This window comes from Parambassis ranga, chromosome 15, assembly GCF_900634625.1.
Source record: "Parambassis ranga chromosome 15, fParRan2.1, whole genome shotgun sequence".
Taxonomy (NCBI): domain Eukaryota; kingdom Metazoa; phylum Chordata; class Actinopteri; family Ambassidae; genus Parambassis; species Parambassis ranga.
In genome coordinates this window covers 1340227-1366314 of record NC_041035.1, presented here as the reverse complement: position 1 = coordinate 1366314, position 26088 = coordinate 1340227, and the positions used below count along the sequence as shown (strand labels likewise).

General features: G+C 44.1%; 3 protein-coding genes across 6 annotated transcripts in view; 2 read left to right on the top strand and 1 right to left on the bottom strand.

The window, feature by feature from the left end:
* LOC114446979 (regulating synaptic membrane exocytosis protein 1-like) overlaps nucleotides 1-4060 on the bottom strand; it is a 71964-nt gene extending 67904 nt beyond the window's left edge. For all 4 annotated transcript variants that reach the window (XM_028422915.1, XM_028422917.1, XM_028422918.1 and 1 more), the window contains exons 1-2: nucleotides 3623-4060; nucleotides 281-355 (exon numbers count right to left, since the gene is read on the bottom strand). In XM_028422915.1, coding sequence (XP_028278716.1) covers nucleotides 281-355; nucleotides 3623-3783 — 236 coding nt within the window. In that variant the 5' untranslated portion in view covers nucleotides 3784-4060. The remainder of the gene's footprint in view (nucleotides 1-280; nucleotides 356-3622) is intronic.
* Nucleotides 4061-7673: 3613 nt separating this feature from the next.
* Nucleotides 7674-13976, top strand: LOC114447788 (isoaspartyl peptidase/L-asparaginase-like). Its single transcript, XM_028424245.1, has 8 exons — nucleotides 7674-7731; nucleotides 8032-8146; nucleotides 9116-9311; nucleotides 9740-9882; nucleotides 10060-10214; nucleotides 10365-10486; nucleotides 12792-12902; nucleotides 13549-13976. Exons 3-8 carry the CDS (start codon nucleotides 9125-9127, stop codon nucleotides 13761-13763), a joined length of 933 nt encoding a protein of 310 aa, XP_028280046.1. The 5' UTR covers nucleotides 7674-7731; nucleotides 8032-8146; nucleotides 9116-9124; the 3' UTR covers nucleotides 13764-13976.
* A 2344-nt stretch (nucleotides 13977-16320) lies between these two features.
* Nucleotides 16321-25611, top strand: LOC114447789 (isoaspartyl peptidase/L-asparaginase-like). The gene is made up of 7 exons (XM_028424246.1): nucleotides 16321-16376; nucleotides 17613-17808; nucleotides 20886-21028; nucleotides 21206-21360; nucleotides 21516-21637; nucleotides 23973-24083; nucleotides 25315-25611. The coding sequence occupies exons 2-7, from the start codon at nucleotides 17622-17624 to the stop codon at nucleotides 25527-25529; spliced, it is 933 nt and encodes a 310-aa protein (XP_028280047.1). The 5' UTR covers nucleotides 16321-16376; nucleotides 17613-17621; the 3' UTR covers nucleotides 25530-25611.
* The last annotated feature ends 477 nt before the right edge of the window (nucleotides 25612-26088 follow it).

The following is a 26088-nucleotide window of genomic DNA, read 5'->3' as shown; positions in this document are numbered from 1 at the left end:
AATTGCATAATAATGGCTTGAGTCACACTTTTTGAAAAGATAGTCACCAGAGTGCTGCTTTATCTTTTTATACGGTTGACTCATCAAAAGGTGTAAAATGGATTTCACAACATGAGGATAAAGAACAGACTCCTGATTGGAGGTTGTTATAGGCCACTGGGGCGAAATGATGCTAAAGTGACGCAAAACTAAATATCAACACTAACTTTAAGGGCAAGTTTTAGAGTACATTTCCTTTCCAACTGGGAGGTATTGAGTCGGTGGCTGAGGAACAACTTACCGGACGTCGTTTTGCTGGGGAGGTTTCCTCTGTCCAACCAGATTCACCGTTCTTGCTTGAATAGGCTTCTCTTCTCTGAAATACACAAAGTTCAAAAAGACCTTCAGTGCAGCACGTAGGTGTTACTTTGTTATTTTGGGGGCCTGATTGATTATCATAAGACACTTGCAATATGTGTGGTGGTGAGGAAGATGTACCAGGCTGAAATGTTGAAGGTTGAATGAGTGACACAAACAGACTAGTCTTCTCAGTAGGTGTAGGCAGTGTTGTGCTTTTTTGTACACAGAGTCAGTGTGTCAGGCAGCTGTCTACCTCCACCCCAAGGTATTTGAAGGATTGCACCACACTAGTTGACCCTGGAGGGGTCTGAGTGGTTGGACCATGGGTGATGGATGCTGTTGGGACACCAGTGTGGATGTTGGTCAGGTTTAAAAGTATCATTCTTCCACCACTACAACAGATACCACTAGCATAGTGAAAACCAAAACCAATGTGTTGTATTTAGAACTATTTCAAAACAGGTTTGTCCATAAAAAGTTTCTTGTCTTCATTAAACCCAATTTAAACCCACAAGGGTTCATAAAGTTTGTATTTAAAGATAGCCATCCATTGTTTATGTCTGCACTGACTTGCCCACAAGGCTGTGTGAACAACTACAGTAAACTTGCTGTAAACACCTGTCCACTATGCAGCATAAAGCTGCTGGATGTATTTAATATTATTTCCCGTCCTGCAGACTGATGCATGCCTTAGTAAAGGCTCAGAATGCAAACAGAACTGATAGAAATCCTCATTTCAGGATCGATGACAGGCTTCAGACAACGATGACATGCTTTCAATACGTCCACTGACACATTCACATTTAAAAAATCATCTCATTCATAAACATGAACGGTGGGCTCTGATCAGTCTGATCACAAAGGGAACTCAAGAGAGAATTCCCCGCCAACACCCACACACCGCCTAAACCAGAAGACGTCTGTTTGATCTGTGGATGCCCTGCTCGCTCATTATGATGTAGGTTAGCTATAATGTTTAGAAAAATACTAGATTTATTGGGAAAGGGGGGGAATTTAAGATAAAAGATCAACCTAACATCCATGTCTGGTATGTGGGGGTAAAACACACGCAGGCCCGGGAAGAACAAGCAAACTCGGCACAGAGAAAAAGCCCCACCCAGACTGGAACCCTTCCTGCTGTGAGGCAGTGCTAATCACTGCACCACATACCGCCCCTGGACAAGTCATTTTGTAAGTGCTACCTTACATAACATCCCCTTCCATACCATTAGATGCTAAAAATATAAGTTCATAGCCTTGTTTGACACTCTAGGAAACTCTTTGGAAAGTACATGGTGTCTGTCACTGTCTATAAAGAACTCACTTCAACCAATCAGATCAATGAATCAGCAAAGGGAAAAAGTTAGCATGCTTTCTATTAGTAAGAAAAAGCGGTGCTGTCTACTCTTGCTAATTAGAAAAATGTCACCTACATCCTGAAAGAAGGAGTTTGTGATCTGACGAACCTTGCCCAAGCAGAAGCACTCACAGGACGGTACGTACACGCTTAAAAAGGCTGCACCAGGAGCTTTGTCTTAGTAGGGTTGAACTGACAAGACAGTAGCTCACGTTGCGTTTTCTAGAACTGAAAAAAGCAGCTTGTGCATCACACCTGCGACACAAAACATGCTTTACAGTGCATATGCTACACGGTAGGTGTGTGTTTTCTGTGCATACGGTCTTCAAGGTAAATGCAGTGACATGTACTGTACCAACGCTTTTAATGAATACTGACAACTGAGTCTAATTTGCCTTGTGTTCACCTGCATACTCTGTGATTCTATATGCGTTCACAGCAAGGCGTAGAAATAGCTCATAAGTAGAGTGTATTCTCTCCCTTTCTGCATTACAACCCACACTACCCTACTCCTAGTACACTCACCATGCATGTATTAGTCAACCAGTGCAGCTTTTTCAATGCAGACTCACACACACACACACACTGCTTCTCCATCCAAACAGTGATGAGTGGAAACGGTGCTGGAACCAATATAGGTTAGGACATGTATGTGCTGACAGGCCGCCTTATTCGCAGCCGCTACACACTCTTGACATGACTGAATCCACGGCTCTTTAATACATTACTGAAAATGATGCATAGCCACTTAAGTCGGGGCTATATATTGGACATTTCCTTCTTTAGATGCAATGAATCGATCTTCCGTTCCAGTGCTGGGCCATCAGTCCGCACAGAGGGCTTAAAATAGAACAGGGGACGTAAAGCTTGAGGAGTGCCTTGCTTAGGTGGGTCGTTCTGTCTTTCTATCTGCACATCTATGTATGCGGAAAATGTGAAAGAGGCATCGTTTTAACTTGATACATTTTTTACTGATCCTGAAGGGGAACAAAGATTGGGGATTTTGGATGTTTCTGCACCAGCAAATAATCTGGAGCAGAGTTTTCTTCATGCATTTACAGTATGTGGCGGTATTGAGAGAAAGGGGGGGATACAAGTCCGTCTTGATTCAAAACTACATTACACAGGCACCTTTTCCTCCCCTGCCACAGGCCTACTGTTTCTATAACAGCCCGTGTGATGTCTGTTGCAAGAGCACTGGCCTACATACAGTGCATAAGGCTGGGAAAGGCTCAACCGCACCCCAGAGCTGAGAACAGCAGCTGTTGGAGATGGATGCTGCACAGATAAAAGCCAACAGGGAGGGTTTTACTTCTACTATTCTCAATGGCAGGCTTCACTCAGCTTTCTGTGAATTCCCACTGCATGTACCAGTAGAAGACTTCAGGTAGGCTGAAGGACAAACAGTCTCCATCTGACTGAGTGGATGACAGAGAGGAGAATTTTCTTCCTATTTTTTTTTACATGTGAGTGTAGAGAGTAGAATGCTGCTGATGCAGATGGGGCATGGTGACACACCCCTTCACCATCCCACCACCACCCCTTCTTTTCACGGTCGCCTACTGAGCAAGTTCCACCTGGCCCGTCACTCAGAGGGCCTCTCTCAGGAACAGCAGGGGGAAATCTGTGAACTGGATGTGACCTGTAGTCTGAACTGGCCCTGTGCATGTCTCTTCTTGCTCAGAACTGTGAGCCATATGGGCCTGTGAGTGAGCAAGTGAGTTCTGTATGGAGGGATCTGCAGGATGTAGATCCACACACACACACACACACACACACACACACACACACACACACGGTTAGATAGTGGAGTTGAGAGGATGAAGGATGGACTTCTTCAGAACTGAAATAGCCCAGGCCCATTCTCTCTCTCTCTCTCACACACACACGCACACACACACTATCTGTATCTTTTCCCTCTCTTACTTTAACATGGCTTCCTCCTTCGCCTCCTCTTCCCGTTGCCGAGCCAGCACAGCCATGATGATCTTCCTCTCCTCCTCTGTCAGATGGCTAAGGTCCGGCTCCGGGATGGCCGGGGCGACGGGTGGGCGCGGGCCGCCCCGAGGGCCCACCGAGGCGAACATCTTCCCCGCCACCACCTTCTCTTCCTCCTCTCCTCCTCTTCCTCTTCCTCCTCGCCTCGGTCGGGATCACGGATAGAAAACCCGCTGGCGGAGCCCACGGATCACGACATGGCCCAAAGCGGAGGCTGAAGCGACTGATGCGGAGTTCCCATGGCGGTGGCGGGGAGCACCCAGGGCGGCGGCGGCGGCAGCGGCGGCCGCAGCAGCAGCAGCGGTTTCAGCGCTGGCTGTGGTAGTAGTAGCGGTGACTGTGGCGGTAGCGCCTCGGTTCCCGGTGACCGTGTTCAGCTTCTCCTTCTCCCTCTTGCTGCTCCGCTGTCTTCTCCCCCCACCCCCCTCCCGCCCGCCTCTCCCCTCCACCACCTCCGTTTTACGGGGAGCCCATATCTCCGGCGGTCGGTCGGGATGATGGCACACGGGGGGGATTCTCCTTTCCTTCCTTCGGGCCAGGCAGAGAGGGGGGGTCCCTGAAAGCGTCCGGGGTCTCCGCACGGCGCGGTGTCCTGGCTGTTTTGGCTGCGGGGCGAGGCGGCGACTTCTTGTTTTGCAGCGCCGCCGCTGATGCTGATGCTGCTGTCAGGGAGACGGAACCGTCAATGGGACCGCAGCCCCTCAAGCGCGTTCACTACTCCTGCGGCGGGAGCGCGCAGCCCTCATTTGAGAATGGGGGGCTCCACTCACCGTTGAGGTGCGCGCTCACGGCAGCCTACAGCCCACGCAGGAAATAAAGGGTGGCACGGAGGTGCACTGTGGGTTTCAGGCTAATTTACGTTTAACTTACGTACGCTATTTAAGTCGCTTTGCAACATTACTCTTTTATGTAACGGTCTGAAGAGGTAAAGACCGACAGGGGGAAGCGGCGCTGTTCATGGGCCTCTTCACAGATAAAGCAGACTTTTAAGTGCAATTAGTAATTTACAGGGTTAAAAAACGTAATACCAGAATTTAGAGTGTTATCTATTTTATTATCAATAATAATAACAGTTATTATTATACAATTAAAGGGACTTTATCCGCAAGTAAAATAAATATTATTGTTATTTACAATAAATAGGCTACTGTGTGACAACACAAAGTAAATGTAGCCTAATTAAAAAATGAAAATATAAAAAGAATGACTGTAGTGTGAAGAACCCTTCTATAGTCCTGTTAGGAACCCTTGGTAGTAAGAGTGTGGACCTCTCCTTACTCCTTTCTCGTACCCATTCCGTCACCGATCATTGCGTGTTAGATGACGCGCAGCCCCCCACCCCCTCCACCTCCACCGTCTCCCACCCCTTCTCACTCTCTCTCTATCCATCTCACCCGTCTGCATCTTTTCTCTCTCTTCCTCCTTCTCCTCTCTCTCTATTCTCTCCTCTCTTCTTCCTCTACCCATCTCTCTCTCTCTCTCTCTCTCCTCTCTCTCTCTCTCTCCCCTCGTCTCTTCCTTCTCTCCTTCTCTCCTTCTCTCTCTCTCTCTCTCTCTCTCCCCTCTCTCTCTCTCTCTCTCCCCTCTCTCTCTCCCTCTCTCTCTCCTCTTCTCTCTCTCTCTCTTTCCCTCTCTCTTCTCTCTTTCCCTCTATCCTCTCCCTTGTCCCTCTCTCTCTCTCTCTCTCTCTCTTCTTTTCCTTCCTTCTCTCCCATTCTCTCTCTCTCTCTCCCTCTCTCTCTTTCTCCCTCTCCCTCTCCCTGTCTCCCACCCTCTCTCTCTCTCTCTCTCTCTCTCCCTCTCTCCTCTCTCTCTTTCTCCCTCTCCCTCTCCCTGTCTCCCACCCTCTCTCTCTCTCTCTCTCTTTCTCCCTCTCCCTCTCCCTGTCTCCCACCCTCTCTCTCTCTTTTCTTCTTTCTCTCCCTCCTCCTTATTCATCCGTTCAGCAGCCCCTACCCGACACATGCACACACACACACACACCTCATCCTGAAAAACAATCTGATGGGGGGGGGGGGGGTATATACACTAGTATAGCTATATGGTGACATTTACTGTACGTCAGTGTGCAACATTTTAATTATGGCGGAGTGGTCTGCAGAATCGTCCTAAACGCTGCAATTCAGACGCAGTACATTAAGCCACAGATGGGCAGTGTAGTCACACACGAGCATCGTGTGTCACAGTAGGCCTGATCTAAATTTAGAAACTGTTTTTAAGGGTCTATTTTTAGTCACACATCCAGATTTGTTAAAAAAAAATCAATTCCTGGCTACCAAATAAAACCATTATTAACCGTGGTTTGGTTCAGAAGTGACTGATATGGATGTTTCATACAGGATTGGACATATTAAAGTCATTAAACTGTCTGAGGTCAGTTCCTGTAACATCAGCTCAGCTGTGTGTTTCAGCACCACGGTCAGCTCTCTGAGCAGCAGGAAGTGACTGCTCAGCTCACAACATCAACAAGAGCAGAGATGAAGTACTGAAGCTTAGTACTACAGTAACAGTACAACTACCCAGAAAGATACTCAAGTAAAGGTGCTACATCAACAATCCTACTTAAGGGAAAGTCTTAAGTACTTCCTCTTAATTGTACTTAAAGCATTAAAGTAAAAGTACTCACACAGTGAGTTGTCTTAATATCTAGGTGGAGCCATGTTGATAAAGAATGCAGATGCAGCTCCTGGTAATACTTCTGCCTCTACAGATGTCTAGTAACTCCCTGCAGCTCTTTTCTTTGAGGCCCACACAGAACGCTCTGCTATATCCACCAGTCATTGTGGGCCCTCTGAATCCAAACATATCTGTTAAACACGTCCACTGGTGGCTCAGTTCAGTGGAGGCTGACTCTGGATCCATGTTCAGTGGGAAGGTTAGCTGCAAAGGACAGGAGGCAGTGACAGTCTATCTACTGCTGTGCTGCTGCCAAACATGAGATCTGCTCATTGGAGCCGATAGAGCCGCCTGATTGGTTTAAATAGCGATAATAGATATAAGATATAAGAGATAGCAACACAATCCACATTTTTGTGTAGATAAAGGCGACATTTTAGTGAAACTGTATTCATAAAATGTAACGAGTAACAACACACATTGTAGAAATGTAATGGAGTAGGAAGTATAGGTAATAGCTGCAAAATGTAACAGAGCAAAGGTCTAAAGTATGCACTACTTTTTTACCTAAGTAACGTATAGATAGGCTACATAAAAAATGTACTTAAGTGCAATAAAGAAGGACAAATACTTAGTTACATTTCACCACTGATAAAGAAAGACAGAAATGTCCACAACATGGAACAATGACAATCAGACAAGGGGCGGGTGAGAAAGGTACGTGAAGGGTCAGACATCCCAGCAGAGTATGTTAACTTTCTGTCTTAACTCATTCACTATTAGCCTACTGTTGATTACATTATGTATCTTGACATTTTAGACATCTTCCTAATGTAAGCAAATAAGATGGGATTTTTTTACATTTTATATAAATTAATCTGAGGTCATTTAGTCCGAATAACAACATTTCTTAACAGAATATTTTACACCTGAATTACTTGGATAGACTGAAATTACAACTTCAGCAGATAACCACAGAGGTAAGTAACCAAATATGACAACAAAATAAAAGCTCACATATTTTACTATTGCAGAGCACTTCAAATCATGCCGTGCAGATACTAAAGCAGACCACTGTATTTTAATTTAAATGAAAAATGAAAGTCTTAAATCCCAAAGTCTTCCCCTGTATATAGAAAAGCGTTTTAGTGTCCTAATAGTTAATAGTATACTTATATGACTTATTCAGCCTACTTTACAGTCGGAATCAGATTGCATGGTAAAATATCATTGAATACAGGTGAAAACTGTTATAAATTAGTATTTTCTGGACGCTACAGTTATCAATAGACGTAAAGCACACTGTGAAGGAACTGCCTTTTTCCTGCTAGCTGTGTTTTATTTTGAAAGGCCGGTGGTTGGCCCGGAAGTGATGTCACCACGCTGGTGATGTGCTGGTGCCGTTATCTGAAGCTTTGTAGGTAAGGCAGCAGAACGCGCTGTTGTTTACCGCCGTGTGTTTGTGGTGTAGCTGGAATGATGTGTATTTGTGAGGGGTCGTTGTCATGTCAGCTAACAGATACCGTGATAGCCACAAAGCTCGTCTGGGTCCCGCTAGCGGACACAGGCTAACCCGGGTCGTGAGCGTAGGTGCAGTCTGAGATTTGTTAAAGCAAAGACACGACGACACTGAGTTTTGAAGCGCAGTGGTTTGCAGTAGGAGGGAGTGTACATAGCGTACGTGTTCCCTGCTTAGTTGTGTTGTTGTCCGTCCTGTGTAGGCCACACACACGGTGACACTCCGGCTCCGCCAGCAGCGGGCTCCGCCGGCAGCGGGCTCCTGCAGCTGCAGCCACCCGGCTCCACAAAGCAAACGAGACGGCACAGATTCACGCAGTAAGTCACAGTGCTCACACGTTTCATTGGAATCATTTTTAATAATAAAAACCAGCTGTACTTCTGCTGTCTTGTTGCACACACGTTGTCAGTTGTCTCAGTCGGTGTGGACAGGACACACACAGTGTTGGTGTCGCACCATTTGACTCTTTTTGCAGGGAGTACAGCTGGTTAATGACAGAGATATGGACAATATATAAATATTATCATGAAAAAAGTAACACAATTGCAGCAATTCCCCAGAGGGAACATGATGCATGATGGTAGAAAAAGGGCTGATGTAATAGTTCAGTGGCAATGTCTTAAAATGTGACCCAATGCAGCATATAAAACTTTAAACTCAACTAGTTTATCATGGTGGGAATCACCGTAGATTCCTCTAATTATAGAATAAATATTCTTTACTTTACTACAAACTTATATTTAACTCACAGAGAATAGTGTCATTAAAACTCTTGTGTCCCCCTGAAGAGAACCTGGCACATTTCAGATACCTTTAGGTCTAAAGGGTTGGATAAGGAACTATTTGCAGCCTAGTTACTGAGGTGATTCAGCCAGAAGGGGTGTGTAACATTATACCAGTAACACGGCTTGCTTTGTGGCATGGCACTAGCAATGCTAAAGAATGTGAGAATCACGTTTATCTTAATAAGATGTTTACATATCATACACACTATTCAGGATCTTGTCTTAACCTCACTAACCTGTTAACCCTGCTTTGTAGTGCACCCCTCTGATGAGGCAAAAACACTTTTTACATTAGAGCAAATGACAGGACGTGGGGGATAACTAGACATCTGTGCATGTGGATGTTATTTTTCCATTAAACCCCATATATTATAATCTAGTCTGAAAATCTGGAATCAGACTTTCAGCTGAAGTGTTGCAGTTCAACGTGTTGTTAAAGCATAGCAACACATATTAAAGCATGAATCCCCAGCTGTTTATTACAGACTCCTCCCTTCCCAGGTGACTGACATGTTACCAGTGGTGGTGGTCCATGGAGGGGCGGGCCATATCCCAAAGGAACGGTCAAAGAATTCTATGTCTGGTGTGTGCTCAGCAACACGGGCTGGGTATGCTGTCCTGAAGGGAGGGGGCAGCAGCATGGATGCAGTGGTCGAGGCTGTGACTCAGCTGGAGAACAACCCCTCCTTCAATGCAGGTAAACAGAAAATCTCACAGTCCATTATTGGTCAGTTTCTCAATTTTCTAACATTACATGAAGTCAGTGATGAAAAAAATTAAATAATATAGCAGAATGGAATAAAAAATATAAATCAGTCTTTATGGCATATGATCAGCAAGAAAAAACTTTGACATCTTTATTTGTGACATTTTGTTAAAAAAGCACCTAATGACAACTTAACCTGACCAATCATCAGTTTGAATGAGCGGTAAATGAGTCTGAATAACTTTAGGTTTTGTTCTGAATGAGCAAACAACTGCTAAAGTTGTATATACATACTTTACTAGAGTGGGTTTACACCCAAATGCAGGTTCCATTTCTAGATAAAATGCCAACTGTGTACACAAATATACTCTTGGTCCCCAAAGGCGAGTCTTTAAAACAGTTTGTCAAACCATTTTCAGGGTGTGGGTCTGTGCTGACTGTTAAAGGAGACGTGGAGATGGATGCCATTGTGATGGATGGGAAAACACTGGGAAGTGGTGCAGTGTCTGCTGTACGCAACATAGCCAACCCTGTCCAGCTAGCAAGACTGGTTATGGACAAGGTATGTGGGTATGATGTGTTACACTCCAGTGCTACATTCAAAATGCAGAAACTTTATATGTACCCTAAAGAAACAGAGCTGGAACCTAAGAGCCCACTGTGTGCACCTCAAGTGTGAACCTGCTTTGTAATGTTTACAGATGTGTCTTACTGATGTGAAATTTGATCTTTACATCAGACCAGTCATGCATGTCTGACAGCTGAGGGTGCTAGTCAGTTCGCTCGGTCCATGGGTGTCCCAGAGGTGCCCCAGGAGTCCCTCATCACTGAGTACGCCCGCATGCGTTGGAAAAAGAACCTGGCACCAGGTGCTAACCCTGTGGAATGCCAAATGTGAGACACAGCGCTGTTAACCCTTTCTGTTTCAATACAAATGTATATTAAGAAAATAATGATGACAGACACTTGATTTCCCCACAGGGATTAATAAAGTAAATCCTAATCTCATTCTTAATCAATGTGGTGTTGTGTTTACCCGCACAGGGGGAAGATGGGCACAGTTGGAGCGGTGGCAGTCGATAGCGAGGGAAACGTAGCCTGTGCAACGTCCACTGGTGGAATACTGAACAAGATGGAAGGTCGTGTTGGCGACACCCCCTGCATAGGTCAGTCTTAAACTTGTTAATCAGTTTTAAAGTCGATTGTTCTGTCATCACCTGCATGTCAACCTTTGACCAGTTGAAGTTAGATATAGTTTGAAAGTAAACAGTGCAGGCGTGGTTAATGTTTGACTTGAGCTGTGACATAAAACAAAACCTGCTGACATCGACAATATTTACACATTCATGTGCATTATGTCAGACTACACTGACTGGATGATGCTAATAGTCTAGAGCTGCATGACTAATACATAATAGTCATTTTAATAAAATAGGTACACACTTATGTGACAGTGGCTTAATCATACCCCAGTTTAGTAAACATCAGCAAATGGGTTTTGGCTTGTGTGTCAGCCCTGTCTAATCTGTCACTGTCAGTAAATGACTGGTGAGGCAGTGGGCAGATGTCAGCTTCACTTCCTGACACAGGCGTCAAAATGAAAAGCAAAAAAAGTTTACGATTTCAGTCTGATATGGACATTTTTAACAGTAACATTAACAATGTATGAATTATATGAATCTGTCAATACAGTGTCAGTGTTTTCTTAATTTTGTTAGTGCCTACATTACTCTCCCATCTAGTGAAACAGACGTGTAACTGCATCCTTTATGTGAGGAACACAGGAAACGGTTGACATTCTTTGGCTTTCCTTCCAGTTGTTGAACAGCTTACTATTGCAGTAATTGTTACTATGCGTACACTCTTGCTCAAAGGTTGGTGCACCCTCTTTTAATTTGATGTTTTTTGTGTAGAAACGTTTTTTAATCAGAAATATGTTTATTGATTTCGACAGGATGGTACAGTGACAACATGAAAATGGAATATCACAGTTGAGTTAAGAGAAATTCCCCATCCCGGGGAAAACAGAACACAACAACAGCACAGAACAAAAAGACCATCACAGCAACCATTAACTGCCTCTGGAGCACGCCCGATGCCTTGTGATGAGCTGGAAGTTGGGTTATATGGAGACTTTGATCAGATAAGGAGGATATTCTATTAGAGAAGAAGGTGTAATGAAATGATAGGACTAGCATTTAAAGTCCGAGAAAAAGCAGTGCCAAAAAAGCGACTAGAGGGTTGGGACGTAGGTCAACCTTAAGTATTAGAGACAATGTCTGAAAAACCTCCTTCCAGTATTTCTAAAGGACCAGGCATGCCCAAAACATGTGAATAAGGGAGCCATCACTAACTGAACATTTGTCACAACAGGGACTCACATTTGTAATGAGAGAGGTTACCCTTAGACCAGTGGGCTCTGTGGACCATCTTAAACTGCAGCAGACAGTGGCGAGCACTAAAGGAAGTGGTGTTGAGTGATTTAAAAATGGCCTCCCACATGCTGTCCCTCAAAGAGATGTTTAAGTCCTGCTCCCAGGCAGCCTTCATTTTATCAATGGAAACATGTCTAATGTGAGTGATCCTATCATGGACTACCGATATAAGCCGTTTGTGTGTGGGTTCAAGACAGAGGCGCTGTCCATGAAATTTTCATCAGGTGCATCTGGAAAGCTGGATATCTGTGAAAGTAGAAAATGCCTATTTTGCAAGTATCTAAAAAATGGCTGCCTGGGAGGTTAAACTTGGTAGAGAGTTGTTCGAAGGAAGCAAAACAATTCCCAAAGAATAGGTCCTTGAACCGTCTCAGGCCTTTTCTGTACCAAGCTGCAGGGCAGGGTCCAGGGAAGGTTGTTAAGGATAGGACTAGAGATGGAGAAGCCACAAAAGCCAAATATCATCTACACTGGGCTCAGATCCTTAGAGTGTGATTGACACATGGGTTATTGATTGGAAGGAAGTTAGGATGAGGCTCGGCTTCTTCCAGCCTTAAAGGCGGTGCACCTTAAATGCCTGATCCACTGGACCTTGGTGCCCAAAGAGATATGTGAATAAGAGCTCAGGGTTTTTCAAGCTGCTTCAAACACAGTCTGCCCAGCTTGCTTTGTTGTATGTATTTGCAAGAGCTGGTGCCAACAGCTCCAAGCAGGTGACAGGGCAGGCTCCAGCTCGTCACACATACTAGTTTTCCTCAGGTTTCCTTCAACTCACATTGTGACTCACTCCATCCTAGCATCAGTCTTCAACTTTCAGGGCATCAGAAACACCACGAGGCCATCTGCTGCCATCACTGTAGCTCCTTTTGAAGCCATAAGTTCTTATTTTAGACGGACTGAGCTCATGTCATGTCAATGTTATTTCCGACCTAACCAAACAAGAGCAACTGGCATGTGAGCCTGATGCAGCAGTTAGCATCTAAAGGGTCATTTTTTACACCATCAGTAGGTTATTCTTTTCTTGTGTGTGTAACAGGATGTGGAGGTTATGCTGACAACCAGACGGGGGCAGTGTCAACTACAGGCCACGGAGAAGCTATCATGAAAGTTACATTGGCCAGACTCATCCTGTTTCACATGGAGCAAGGTAACACACAGACACACTGTAGTGGTTTGAGTTCCCATGTTTTTGATAGATCACCCACAGTAGACTAAAAATATAAGGTTTACCTGTGTCTTTTAAAATTCATTTAACCCAATGAGTTCAGGAAACTTGACTTAGGATCCCAGCGAAATAAAAAAATAGCTCAGTCTTGTTCGTCTCAAATATTGGCCAACCAAACAAAACCAAGTGGCCGCTATTTCCACAAATAAACAAGCTTCAGTAAGTCTGGAGGGTGATCCAGGGCTGTGCTGAAAATCAGCCACTCTCTGCCGGGTGACAAAACTTCCGTTCCCGTTCTTCTTGCCAGTCCATGCAATGCATGATGGTCCATATTGCTAACGTAGTGACCATATGGGGTCTAAAAATTCTCACTACACATTCAAACCACCTATAGGACTTTGACCCATTAGTAAGTAACGGGGCAACAGGACACACCTGGACATGCTCATCTGCCCTTTGATGCCAACATGTTCAACACCCTTGTTATTAAAACATAAAGCAGGATGTCTTGACTTTGCTGACATCTTAAGCATTTTATTTTAATGTGGTGCTCTACAGAAGACAAATGCTAAAAAGTCATTATTGTTTCATGTATTAACCTGAGTGTTTATTTCTTCCCTGTTCTCAGGTCAGTCAGTAGAGGCTGCCAGTGATTTGGGTCTGGCCTACATGAAGTCCAGAGTTGAGGGGCTGGGTGGGGTGGTGACAGTGGACCCACAAGGCAACTGGGCAGCTCGCTTCTCCAGCCTGCAAATGGCTTGGGCTGCAGCCCAGAAGGACACTCTGCACTATGGCCTGTACTGTGGAGAACATTTCACACAGAGCATTGAGGACCCTAACTGACATGCAGCAGTTTGGGTTTCATATTTTTGTAGGCTAATCATTTTTATATTTGTATGTGAAAATAAGAGTATCGATCAAAAGAAACATGTGTCGAAAATACTTAGATTATGACTTTTGTTACCATCTGGCCTGTCCGTCCTAATGTAAAGTTTACTGTAAACTTCGGTAACAATGATTGTGTTGTATGTTTCTAATAAATGACTGATAAATCTCTGTTGTCTCGGCTTTTTCTTCGTCTTGTCTTCGGCTGGGTGAATGGGTGGCCGTCTTACCTCCGACACATCTTCTGTTATATCCCATTTCTTGTTTATTTTCCACAAAGTTGAACAAAAAAGGTCTTAACCCTAACCCTAACCCTACAAAATAGTTTAACTCAAACGAAAGTTACTCAAAATGAATAAAGCTTGGCCAAAGGTGGTCACGAAACTGTTTGCTACCTGCCTCCACCCTCCTGGCTACTCCAACCATTTTCCATTCAGAAAAACCTGGCGCGGCCCTTATGACGTCACCTCCTCCTCCCGTCAGTCCCTAAATAAACAAAACATAGACTCGTTATGTGAAGCAAAGTATAATGAAAATGACAATAATGGCACAACTTTCAAATATACAGTGCCTGCCTATGTAAATCAATCAAAATGGCTACAACAACAGCTGCACTGTTGTCAGAGAGAACCCATGTCATTTTTCCATCAGAAATAACATCCTAACTAGTGTTTGTGCAGCGCTGCTGCTCAGACGATGATCCTTAAACCTGGAGCTTTGTGTTAGACAAACACTCAGAAGCACAATAAATTCGTTTAATCCCTGAATGCTGAGCTTCTCATGCCTCATTTACCCATAAATCCTGTCTGTAGAGCGTTGTTATGTTTGAGCCACTAGATGGTGCACTTTCAGTACTTTTGTCCATTTGTGTGTTCAGCTTCCAAAATGAATGTGGTCATACTAACATTATACTCTCAAAGACAGTGGCCATTCCTTTGAGGACAATAATGTCCAAATCCTAGACAGGGAGGACAGATGGTCTGAAAGAGGAGTCAAAGAAGCATCTATGTGAAAGTGGAGAAGCCCTCTGAAGAGAGGAGGAGGGCTGAGGCATCAGCTCTCAGCTGTTCACAGCTCTGTCCTTCATCCCTTCCCAGCAGGCTTCACTCCTATTCAAACTCGAGCCGTCAACTAGTCCTGCACATGGCCCAGCCTGGTCGTTAACTCGTGTATATGACAAATGACGTAGAAGAAAGTTGCTGACCCTGCAAAGCACCATGTAGGCCTACACACAGCTCTGTGTTTTTGAACATTCACATGAATCAATAATTATGTTGATATGTTCATATATGGAATTAGTCTCATACAGTGTCCATATTTTTCCATTAAAATACAAAATGATCCTCATTAAAGTGTGTATTTCATGCGTGTTCATGGAGGAAGGTCCATGCTGTGTGCCCGCTGTGATGATTGGAGCACCGAACGCAGGGGTCGCAACCTCCAGCCTTAGAAGAGCCCTTTGAGCCTGTTTCCCACTGAATAACGCGCTCAGAGCCACAGACTGCTGAGAGACACCCTCTGCTGGAGGCTTCCTTCCGGGGTCCATTTCAGGTCTAAACACACATGGTGTGTTAGTAAATGTATTGAAATATCACAAACACGGTCTAAGATAACTGGAGAATGCTGTCACACTGTTCATACAGGAACACAAGACGCCAGATGCGACGGTCCCCAGTTAACCCTTCAAACCCTGGGCGAAGAGTCACCGCTGCCTACGTCATCGCTTCTTGATTCATTATGAGTGTAGCACAACTTTTTTATTTATTGTTCATCGTTGAAACGAGACCAGAAAAACAACAATATGAGTTTTGTTCCAAAGGTTTGGTGAACAGAGGTTTTGGTGCCTGTTCAAAATACTGCGGCACCGAATAATCCGACACAGAGTGTGCTTAGAATGCGCGTATATTCTTTACACTGTTAACATCATCACCGTCGTTTGTGTAGTACACTGTTGATTTGTGGTTCAACCTACACATACAAGTACACAGTAGATGAATGTTGGCTGAATCCCACGCAGCGCCGTGGTCCACACCTCCACAGCCAGGTTCAGCTGTGACAGCCCACACCCACAGAAGAAGCGTGGCTTCAGTCCTCTAGTAACAGACAGAACTATTATCAAGTATTTCCGACATTTGGTTCGTGGGGGCAGGAAACAACAATCGCACAATCACGGCCATAGAAACCTACCCGACCATAATAGCAGGTGCTATATGGTCTCTACTGACCCTGTTATCAAACCTCCATCGGTTCAAGATGTGACCGCGTTCTCTCATTTGGCTTCACATCATATTTATTTTCCACAGCTGAGGACGTTGAACATGCTGTTCCATGCTGGCCGACACGGTCACGTTCATTGTTACTCCTAAAACGACTAAAAATAGAATTTTATGGAGAAGAACTCCCAATGTTTACTTCCTGGTTTGTACAGGAACGGGTCCTGCAGGGACACGCCCACCTCACACCTGCATCCCACAGAGGCGGTAACCAGGTAACCAGGAAACCAGGAAACCCGACACTCCTACATCCTCACACTGCAGCAGGCGGCGGCGCGCACGGCACCATATTCACACAGTAAGTAGTCACAGTTTCATGAGTATAGGTTAGAATTGTGTCAAAATGACAGTATGTCCACATGTCCTCTGACACCTGACACAAATCAGTCAGCTGTAATTTATACCTCTGGCACAACAATTTCCTTCGGGATTAATAAAGTCTTATCTTATCTTATCTTATCTTATCTTATCTTATCTTATCTTATCTTATCTTATCTTATCTTATCTTATCTTATCTTATCTTATCTTATCCTGTCATATCTTGTCTTGTCTTGTCTTGTCTTGTCTTGTCTTGTCTTGTCTTGTCTTATCTTATCTTGTCTTGTCTTATCCTGTCTTATCTTATCTTATCTTATCTTGTCTTATCTTATCTTATCTTATCTTGTCTTATCTTATCTTATCTTATCCTGTCTTATCTTATCTTAACTTGTTGCACACAAGTTGTCAGTTGTCCCAGTCACAATAAAGTGTTGGTGTCGCACCATTTGACTCTTTTTGCAAGGAGTACAGCTGGTTAATAACAGAGATATGGAAAATATTAAATATTAATAAATATTATCATGAAATAAAAGCCAATTCCCCAGAGGGAACATGATGCATGATGGTAGAAAAAGGGCTGATGTAATAGTTCAGTGGCAATGTCTTCAAATGTGACCTAATGCAGCATATAAAACTTTAAACTCAACTAGTTTATTATGGTGGGAATCACCGTAGATTCCTCTAATTATAGAATAAATATTCTTTACTTTGAATTTTACAAGTTCAGTTTTATTTCATGGTCTGCAAGCTAATTTACAAACTTATATTTAACTTAAACTCACAGAGTATAGTGTCATTAAAATGTAAAACTCTTGTGTCCCCCTGAAGAGAACCTGGCACATTTCAGATACCTTTAGGTCTAAAGGGTTGGATAAGGAACTATTTGCAGCCTAGTTACTGAGGTGATTCAGCCAGAAGGGGTGTGTAACATTATACCAGTAACACGGCTTGCTTTGTGGCATGGCACTAGCAATGCTAAAGAATGTGAGAATCATGTTTATCTTAATAAGATGTTTACATATCATACACACTATTCAGGATCTTATCTTAGACTAACAGTCTTAACCTCACTAACATAATCTAGTTTAGAGGCAGAGATAGATTCAAGGATTTTCAGCTGAAGTGTTGCAGTTCAATGTGTTCCTATGTTAAAGCATAGCAACACATATTAAAGCATGAATCCCCAGCTGTTTATTACAGACTCCTCCCTTCCCAGGTGACTGACATGTTACCAGTGGTGGTGGTCCATGGAGGGGCGGACCATATCCCAAAGGAACGGTCAAAGAATTCTATGTCTGGTGTGTGCTCAGCAACACGGGCTGGGTATGCTGTCCTGAAGGGAGGGGGCAGCAGCATGGATGCAGTGGTCGAGGCTGTGACTCAGCTGGAGAACAACCCCTCCTTCAATGCAGGTAAACAGAAAATCTCACAGTACATGTAAAATGGTGTTATCAATTTTCCAAGTGAAAAAAATGACATTTATAACATAGGAGTGGAATGAAATAAAAATGGCATATGATCAGCAAGAAATTACTTATTTGGATCCAGCAAAAACTTTGACATCAAATCTTTTTGGCAGGTAGGAATTGACTTTCTATTTTTTCAATCTTTTTTAAAGGATGTTGAAAATAGTTGTCAGCACTATCCATCCATCCATTACCCATTAACATGTTGATGAAGATTCTCAGTCATCCAGGTCATCATACGTAGAGAAGATTGAAGCAAGGCGTCTGGACTTGTAGAGTTTTCTAGAAGACGTTTCGCTGCTCATCCAAGCAGCTTCATCAGTTCTAACTGTTTGGTGGGGAAACATGGTTTATATGTGGTTACAGACCTATGTGGGTGGGTCTGGGTATGTGGATCTGGGTAAAAACTTAAAAACTTAAAAAACAATAGCACTAAATGTTTCCATACTTACCTGTGATGTTCTGGCTGACTGGGCCAGGTGTGTCTAACGACTACGAAACTGCTATAGGGGGACTGGTTGACAGCCCTTAGTTCTTGCTGTGAGTATGTGCAAACTTCCTGGAATGGATGGAATCACTGCATTGTATGTGGTAGAAAGATGATGTCTGAGGCCACCACCTCTGTTAAGGGAAGGTTTTTCCAGCTTAACATAGATGGCTTCCTTGACTCCTCTTTCATACCACCTTTCCTCCCTGTCTAAAATGTGAACATTGTTGTCCTCAAAGGAGTGTCCTTTGTCTTTGAGGTGGAGGTGAACAGCTGAGTCTTGTCCTGAGGAGGTGGCTCTCCTGTGCTGAGCCATTCTTCTGTGGAGTGGTTGTTTAGTTTCTCCCATGTACAGATCAGAGCATTCCTCACTGCACCGGACTGCATATATCACATTGCTGTGTTTCTCCCTGGGAATCTGGGTTCACCTTCAGGTGAACCAGTCTCTGTCTCAGTGTTGTTATAGGTTTTAAATGGACCGGGATGTCATGGTTGTTGAAGATCCTGCGGAGTTTCTCTGATACTCCTGACACATATGGAATGGAGATGTTCTTTCTCCGCCGGTTGTTGTCCTTCTTCTTGTTGTTGGGGGGTCTTGTTTTTGTGGCTTTGATGAGTGCCCACTTCGGGTAGCCACAGGTTTGCCGGGCCTTCCTGATGTGGTGTTGCTCCTTCTTCTTCCCCTCTGAGCTGGTTGGTACAGTTTGTGCTCTGTGCTGCAGGGTCCTGATGACTCCCAGTTTGTGTTCCAGTGGGTGGTGTGAATCAAACAACAGGTACTGGTCTGTGTGTGTGGGTTTCCTGTACACTTCCACATTGAGGCTTCTGTCCCAAGTGAACTTGATGTTGTTATCCACTGCGTTGATGTGTTCTGTGAACCGTTCCACTTCGTTGGTCTTGATTTTGACCCAGGTGTCATCCACATATCTAAACCAGTGGGTGGGGGTGGTTCCAGGAAAGGAGCTTAGGGCTCTTCTCTCCACTTCTTCCATGTAGAGGTTGGCCACAATAGGAGACACAGGTGATCCCATCGCACAGCCGTGCTTCTGTCTGTAAAAGTTCCCATTGTACTGGAAATAAGTGGTGGTCAGGCAGAGGTCCAGCAAGTCACAGATGTGGTCTGGCGTGAGGTTGGTTCTTTCCTTGAGTGTGCTGTCTTGTGTGAGGCACGTCCTTACCATCTCTGTGGCTTCTGATGTAGGGATGCAAGTAAACAAGGAGGTGACATCAAATGAGACCATGGTATCATCTGGGTCCATTTGGATCTTCTCCACCTTGTTCACAAAGTCCTGTGAGTTGTGGATGTGATGTGGTGTGTCACCTACCAGTGGTGTCAGGAGTTCAGCCAAGTGCTTAGCCACGTTGTATGTGACTGAGTTTGTGCTGCTGACGATGGGTCTGAGGGGGACTCCTTCCTTGTGTATCTTGGGGAGTCCATACAGGCGTGGAGTGGCTTCCCCAGGATACAGTCGAAAGCAGAGCTTGCGGTTGATGATTTGGTCTTTCTCCAGTTTTTGTAGGTAGCTGACTAGTTTCTTCTTGTAGTTTCCGGTGGGGTCCCTCTTCAGTGTCTCATATGTGGCTGTGTCACTGAGGAGATCTGTCACTTTGGAGTGGTAGTCCTGTGTGTTGAGCACCACTGTGCATCTTCCTTTGTCTGCTGATAGGATGGTGATTTCCCGGTCCTTTTGTAGTGCAATCAGGGCCTTTCTTTCATCACTGGAGAGGTTGGATGGCGGTGCTTTAGCAGTGGAGAGGTTGTTGTTCTTGATGGCTTACTCTGTGGCTGTGATGAGGTCCACCACTGGAATCTGCTCTGGCGCGATGGCAAAGTTGAGTCCTTTGGCCAACACTTCTTTTTCCGGCTGGCTCAGTTGTCTGTCTGAAAGGTTCTTTACCCATTTGTCCTGGGTGTCCTGCTGTGGCGGTGAGTGGTCTTCCCTCCTCCATGTGTGAAGGTTAGCTGCATTTTTAACAGAGAAAAAAGTTTTCAATTTATGGAATTTGCGTTTTTGTCGTTCCTTACCCCTGGTGTGCTGTGCCGTCTGGACTTTTTCAGTCAGTTTGATGACTTCATCCATGACTTCGCTGGGTAGGAGGGTGGCAAGCTGTGATCTTGTCTGCTCCGTGGTGACCATGAGAGCGTCTATGGTGAAGTTGATCTGATCCATTAACCCGCTTTGTCCTGCAGTGCAGGGGCTGGAGCCTGTCCCAGCTAACAGGTGTGAGGTGGGGTACACCCTGGACAGGTCACCAGTCCATCACAGGGCAACCTACAGACAGACAACCACTAACACTCACACTCACAATTTGACCATTTGACAATAACCAATGAATCTACAACACAGAAAGGCCCCAGAATTGAACCGGGAAGGACAGTGAACTACAGCACTAACTATGTATACAAATATTTGCATTAAGATAGTAAATGGCTAAATGCAGGTTCCATTTCTAGATGAAATGCCAACTGTGTACACAAACATACTCTTGGTCCCCAAAGGCGAGTCTTTAAAACAGTTTGTCAAACCATTTTCAGGGTGTGGGTCTGTGCTGACTGTTAAAGGAGACGTGGAGATGGATGCCATTGTGATGGATGGGAAAACACTGGGAAGTGGTGCAGTGTCTGCTGTACGCAACATAGCCAACCCTGTCCAGCTAGCAAGACTGGTTATGGACAAGGTATGTGGGTATGATGTGTTACACTCCAGTGCTACATTCAAAATGCAGAAACTTTATATGTACCCTAAAGAAACAGAGCTGGAACCTAAGAGCCCACTGTGTGCACCTCAAGTGTGAACCTGCTTTGTAATGTTTACAGATGTGTCTTACTGATGTGAAATTTGATCTTTACATCAGACCAGTCATGCATGTCTGACAGCTGAGGGTGCTAGTCAGTTCGCTCGGTCCATGGGTGTCCCAGAGGTGCCCCAGGAGTCCCTCATCACTGAGTACATCCGCATGCATTGGAAAAAGAACCTGGCACCAGGTGCTAACCCTGTGGAATGCCAAATGTGAGACACAGCGCTGTTAACCCTTTCTGTTTCAATACAAATGTATATTAAGAAAATAATGATGACAGACACTTGATTTCCCCACAGGGATTAATAAAGTAAATCCTAATCTTATTCTTAATCTTAATTAAGTGGTGTTGTGTTTACCCGCACAGGGGGAAGATGGGCACAGTTGGAGCGGTGGCAGTCGATAGCGAGGGAAACGTAGCCTGTGCAACGTCCACTGGTGGAATACTGAACAAGATGGAAGGTCGTGTTGGCGACACCCCCTGCATAGGTCAGTCTTAAACTTGTTAATCAGTTTTAAAGTCGATTGTTCTGTCATCACCTGCATGTCAACCTTTGACCAGTTGAAGTTAGATATAGTTTGAAAGTAAACAGTGCAGGCGTGGTTAATGTTTGACTTGAGCTGTGACATAAAACAAAACCTGCTGACATCGACAATATTTACACATTCATGTGCATTATGTCAGACTACACTGACTGGATGATGCTAATAGTCTAGAGCTGCATGACTAATACATAATAGTCATTTTAATAAAATAGGTACACACTTATGTGACAGTGGCTTAATCATACCCCAGTTTAGTAAACAGCAGCAAATGGGTTTTGGCTTGTGTGTCAGCCCTGTCTAATCTGTCACTGTCAGTAAATGACTGGTGAGGCAGTGGGCAGATGTCAGCTTCACTTCCTGACACAGGTGTCAAAATGAAAAGCAAAAAAAGTTTACGATTTCAGTCTGATATGGTGGTATTTGATGTTTTTTGTGTATTAACAGAAAAAAACATTAGATTGTGGGTCTTAGTATTAGGAAAATACAACTTTTTCACAGTGTTATTAATATTTATTTGGCAAAATGAGCCAGAAACAAACCAAAAATACCAGGCTTTTATACAGGCCTACACACCTGCTAATGATCAATTCACCAAGGACTGATTATAAGCAGCACCTGCTGCAGCTCATTAAATAAATCCTATGGAAGCAGTTTGAGGGGACTGTTTTCTCCTTTGGCTTCATTTTTGCTAAGTAAAGGTGAAAAGACTAGGGAAAGTTCTTCTGAAGTTGTATACGGTCAGATGATTTATGTTTTTACACACAAAAAAAGTTTTAAAAAGAGAGGGTACTAACTTTTGAACCTGGCTCTATATGTGTAGAATGATGCTGTGCTGTACTGGGGTGAACATTTCAGAAAATCAAATCATGAGGTGTCCATTGACTTGTTTCACCTTTTTTTCCAGCATTTCATTTATAGGCAAATACGTAAAACCAATGACTGTGGAAGCAGGCTGCTCTAGCAAGACTCAAATATGACAGAGAAAATAACAGCAGGTCACTGCTGCAAACTGTCTACTGCACCAGCAAACAGAAGTGAAAATGCTTCATTGCTGTTTCAGCCTAGAGATAAATCAAATACGTTTTGTTTAATTCAATAACAGAAATAAATACTGCACAGTGGTTTGACAAAAACAGACAAACAGGTTAGGGAAGTCTGTTGGGCCTAAAGCCAGCAAGGTTTTAAAGGTGCCTCACCTTTAACCTGGTTAGATCAGCCCCAGTAACTTACACTGCAAACTAAACCATGTTTGTATATGGAGTCCAGCTGTGAGAGAGGGCTCCCCACAATCCCCTGTGCTGTCTTCATCACCCGGGCCGAGTCCTTCCTGTGCAGTGCAGTGCAGCTCCTGTACCACACTGCTGCACTCAGACAGAGGATGCTTTCTATTGTGGCCCTGTAGAAGTTTGTCAGGAGCTGAGGGGAGAGTCCAGTCCTCTTGAGCTTCCTGAGGAAGAAGAGCCTTTGTTGGGCCTTCTTCACCAGGTGGGACGTGTGTAGGGACCAAGACAGGTCAGCTGTGATGTGGATGCCCAGGAACTTGATGACCCGCGCAACCTCGCAACCCGATCTCCTAAAGTCCACAATGACCTCCTTGGCTTTGCTAGTGTTCAGGACAAGGTTATTGTCTGAACGCCATCCTGTCAGGTGCTGGATCTCCTCTCTGTAGTGAGTCTCATCATTGACTGATATGAGACCCACTATGGTGGTGTCATCTGCAAACTTCACAACCATGTTTGTGGAATGAATGGCAGAACAGCCATGCATGAACAGGGTTAAAAGAGCCGGGCTAAGCACACAGCCCTGTGGTGTGCCTGTGCTCAGGATCAGTGTGGATGAGGGTGAGTCCCCAATACTCACCACTTGAGGCCTGTTGGTGAGAAAGTCCTTGATCCAGAAGCACAGAGAGCCAGGCAGTCCCAGGCTGTGGAGTTTCAGTGTCAGCTTGTCTGTGATCACAGTGTTGAATGCTGAACTGAAGTCCACAAATAACATCCTAACGTAGGTGTCCTTTTGAAGCAACAAGTGAAATTAATACAAAACATTGGGGCCCAAAAACAATAGAGTGACACCTGCATCAAAGAGTGCTTTTCCCTGCTTTACAAGGTAAAGGACAACCTGCCCAAGCATCCAAGTGTGATGGGTTTGAAGTGAGAATGTGTTGAAACAAGTGACACCTGCTTGTGCAACTGGCATGTGAGCCTGATGCAGCAGTTAGCATCTAAAGGGTCATTTTTTACACCATCAGTAGGTTATTCTTTTCTTGTGTGTGTAACAGGATGTGGAGGTTATGCTGACAACCAGACGGGAGCAGTGTCAACTACAGGCCATGGAGAAGCTATCATGAAAGTTACATTGGCCAGACTCATCCTGTTTCACATGGAGCAAGGTAACACACACAGACACACTGTAGTGGTTTGAGTTCCCATGTTTTTGATAGATCACCCACAGTAGACTGAAAATATAAGGTTTACCTGTGTCTTTTAAAATTCATTTAACCCAATGAGTTCAGGAAACTTGACTTAGGATCCCAGCAAAATAAAAAAATAGCTCAGTCTTGTTCGTCTCAAATATTGGCCAACCAAACAAAACCAAGTGGCCGCTATTTCCACAAATAAACAAGCTTCAGTAAGTCCGGAGGGTGATCCAGGGCTGTGCTGAAAATCAGCCACTCTCTGCCGGGTGACAAAACTTCCGTTCCCGTTCTTCTTGCCAGTCCATGCAATGCATGATGGAATCACGACCTGGTGTTTATTTATGTTTTTTTTTCTTGTTTTGGGTTTTTAGTTTAATCTGTGTTTAGTTGTTGTTTTCCTGTAGTTCTAGTGTTTTGTTTCTCTGGGTCTTTGTTTAGTTCTTGTGTCTTGTCTTGTGCTTCCTGTTTTACTTTGGTAGTCCTGTCCCCCCTGTGCATTGTCTTGAGTTTTGCTTCCTGTGGTTTACCTCCTTGTTTGATTACCTGCCCTGCCCTCATGTGTGTCACCTGTGTCTCGTTGTCTTCCCTGGTCCTGTGTATTTAGTCTTTGTCTTCGTCACTCCTGGGGTTTGTTCTTGTCCTTTAGCCTAGCTTACCTTGCCATGCCATGCCTTTTGAACCTGCCTTCCACGATTCTTTGTAAGTGACTCTGTTTTCATCTTAGAGAGTTTTTGCCACATTAAGTGTGATTTTTAGTTTTGTTTGCCCTCCTGGCTTAAATAAAAGACTCTTTAACTTTAAACCGCTCTGCATTGTGCACCTGTGTCCTCTCACCTGACAAACCCTGACAGAGATGGCACATATTGCTAGTGACCATTGGTTGGACACTACTTTTCATGAAGCATTGTGGGATACATTGAGGGCCCTATATGGGGTCTAAAAATTCTCACTACATTCAGACCACCTATAGGACTTTGACCCATTAGTAAGTAACGGGGCAACAGGACACACCTGGACATGCTCATCTGCCCTTTGATGCCAACATGTTCAACACCCTTGTTATTAAAACATAAAGCAGGATGTCTTGACTTTGCTGACATCTTAAGCATTTTATTTTAATGTGGTGCTCTACAGAAGACAAATGCTAAAAAGTCATTATTGTTTCATGTATTAACCTGAGTGTTTATTTCTTCCCTGTTCTCAGGTCAGTCAGTAGAGGCTGCCAGTGATTTGGGTCTGGCCTACATGAAGTCCAGAGTTGGGGGACTGGGTGGGGTGGTGACAGTGGACCCACAAGGCAACTGGGCAGCTCGCTTCTCCAGCCTGCAAATGGCTTGGGCTGCAGCCCAGAAGGACACTCTGCACTATGGTGTATACTGTGGAGAACATTTCACACAGAGCATTGAGGACCCTAACTGACATGCAGCAAGAGTACTGATCAAAAGAAATATGTGCAGAAAATACTGCATTACTCTTCATTCATTACTTTTGTTACCAATCTGGCAAGTCTTAATGTAAACTAATAATGATTGTGCTGTATGTTTATAATGAATGACGATGATAAATCACTGTACTGCTGTTGTCAGAGAGAACCCATGTCATCTTTTTGCCAGAAGAAATATTTGAACTAGTATTTGTGCAGCGCTGCTGCTCAGATGATGATCCTTAATACTGAAGCTTTGTGTTAGAAAAACACTGAGAAGCACAATAAATTCCTTTAATCCCTGAATACTGAGCTTTTCATGCCTCATTTACCCATAAACCCTGTCTGTAGAGGGGAACTCATGTGTTAAGGGCTGAGCGTTGTTATGTTTGAGCCACTAGATGGTGCACTTTCAGTACTTTTGTCCATTTGTGTGTTCAGCTTCCAAAATGAATGTGGTCATACTAACATTATATATTGCTAGAGGTAGAACTATACATAACACAATTTGAAACTTTTCCATTTTATTCATAATTAATTTAATCTTCTGAAAAG

What these genes read in the sequence shown, in the direction of transcription:
- LOC114447789 (XM_028424246.1), top strand. Translation starts at nt 17,622, where the DNA reads ATGTTACCAGTGGTGGTGGTCCATGGAGGGGCGGACCATATCCCAAAG. An exon ending in CAACCCCTCCTTCAATGCAG is followed by an intron (nt 17,809 to 20,885) that starts GTAAACAGAAAA and finishes AACCATTTTCAG; the next exon opens with GGTGTGGGTCTGTGCTGACT. An exon ending in TGGCGACACCCCCTGCATAG is followed by an intron (nt 21,638 to 23,972) that starts GTCAGTCTTAAA and finishes TGTGTGTAACAG; the next exon opens with GATGTGGAGGTTATGCTGAC.
- LOC114447788 (XM_028424245.1), top strand. Translation starts at nt 9,125, where the DNA reads ATGTTACCAGTGGTGGTGGTCCATGGAGGGGCGGGCCATATCCCAAAG. An exon ending in CAACCCCTCCTTCAATGCAG is followed by an intron (nt 9,312 to 9,739) that starts GTAAACAGAAAA and finishes AACCATTTTCAG; the next exon opens with GGTGTGGGTCTGTGCTGACT. An exon ending in CCTGTTTCACATGGAGCAAG is followed by an intron (nt 12,903 to 13,548) that starts GTAACACACAGA and finishes CCCTGTTCTCAG; the next exon opens with GTCAGTCAGTAGAGGCTGCC.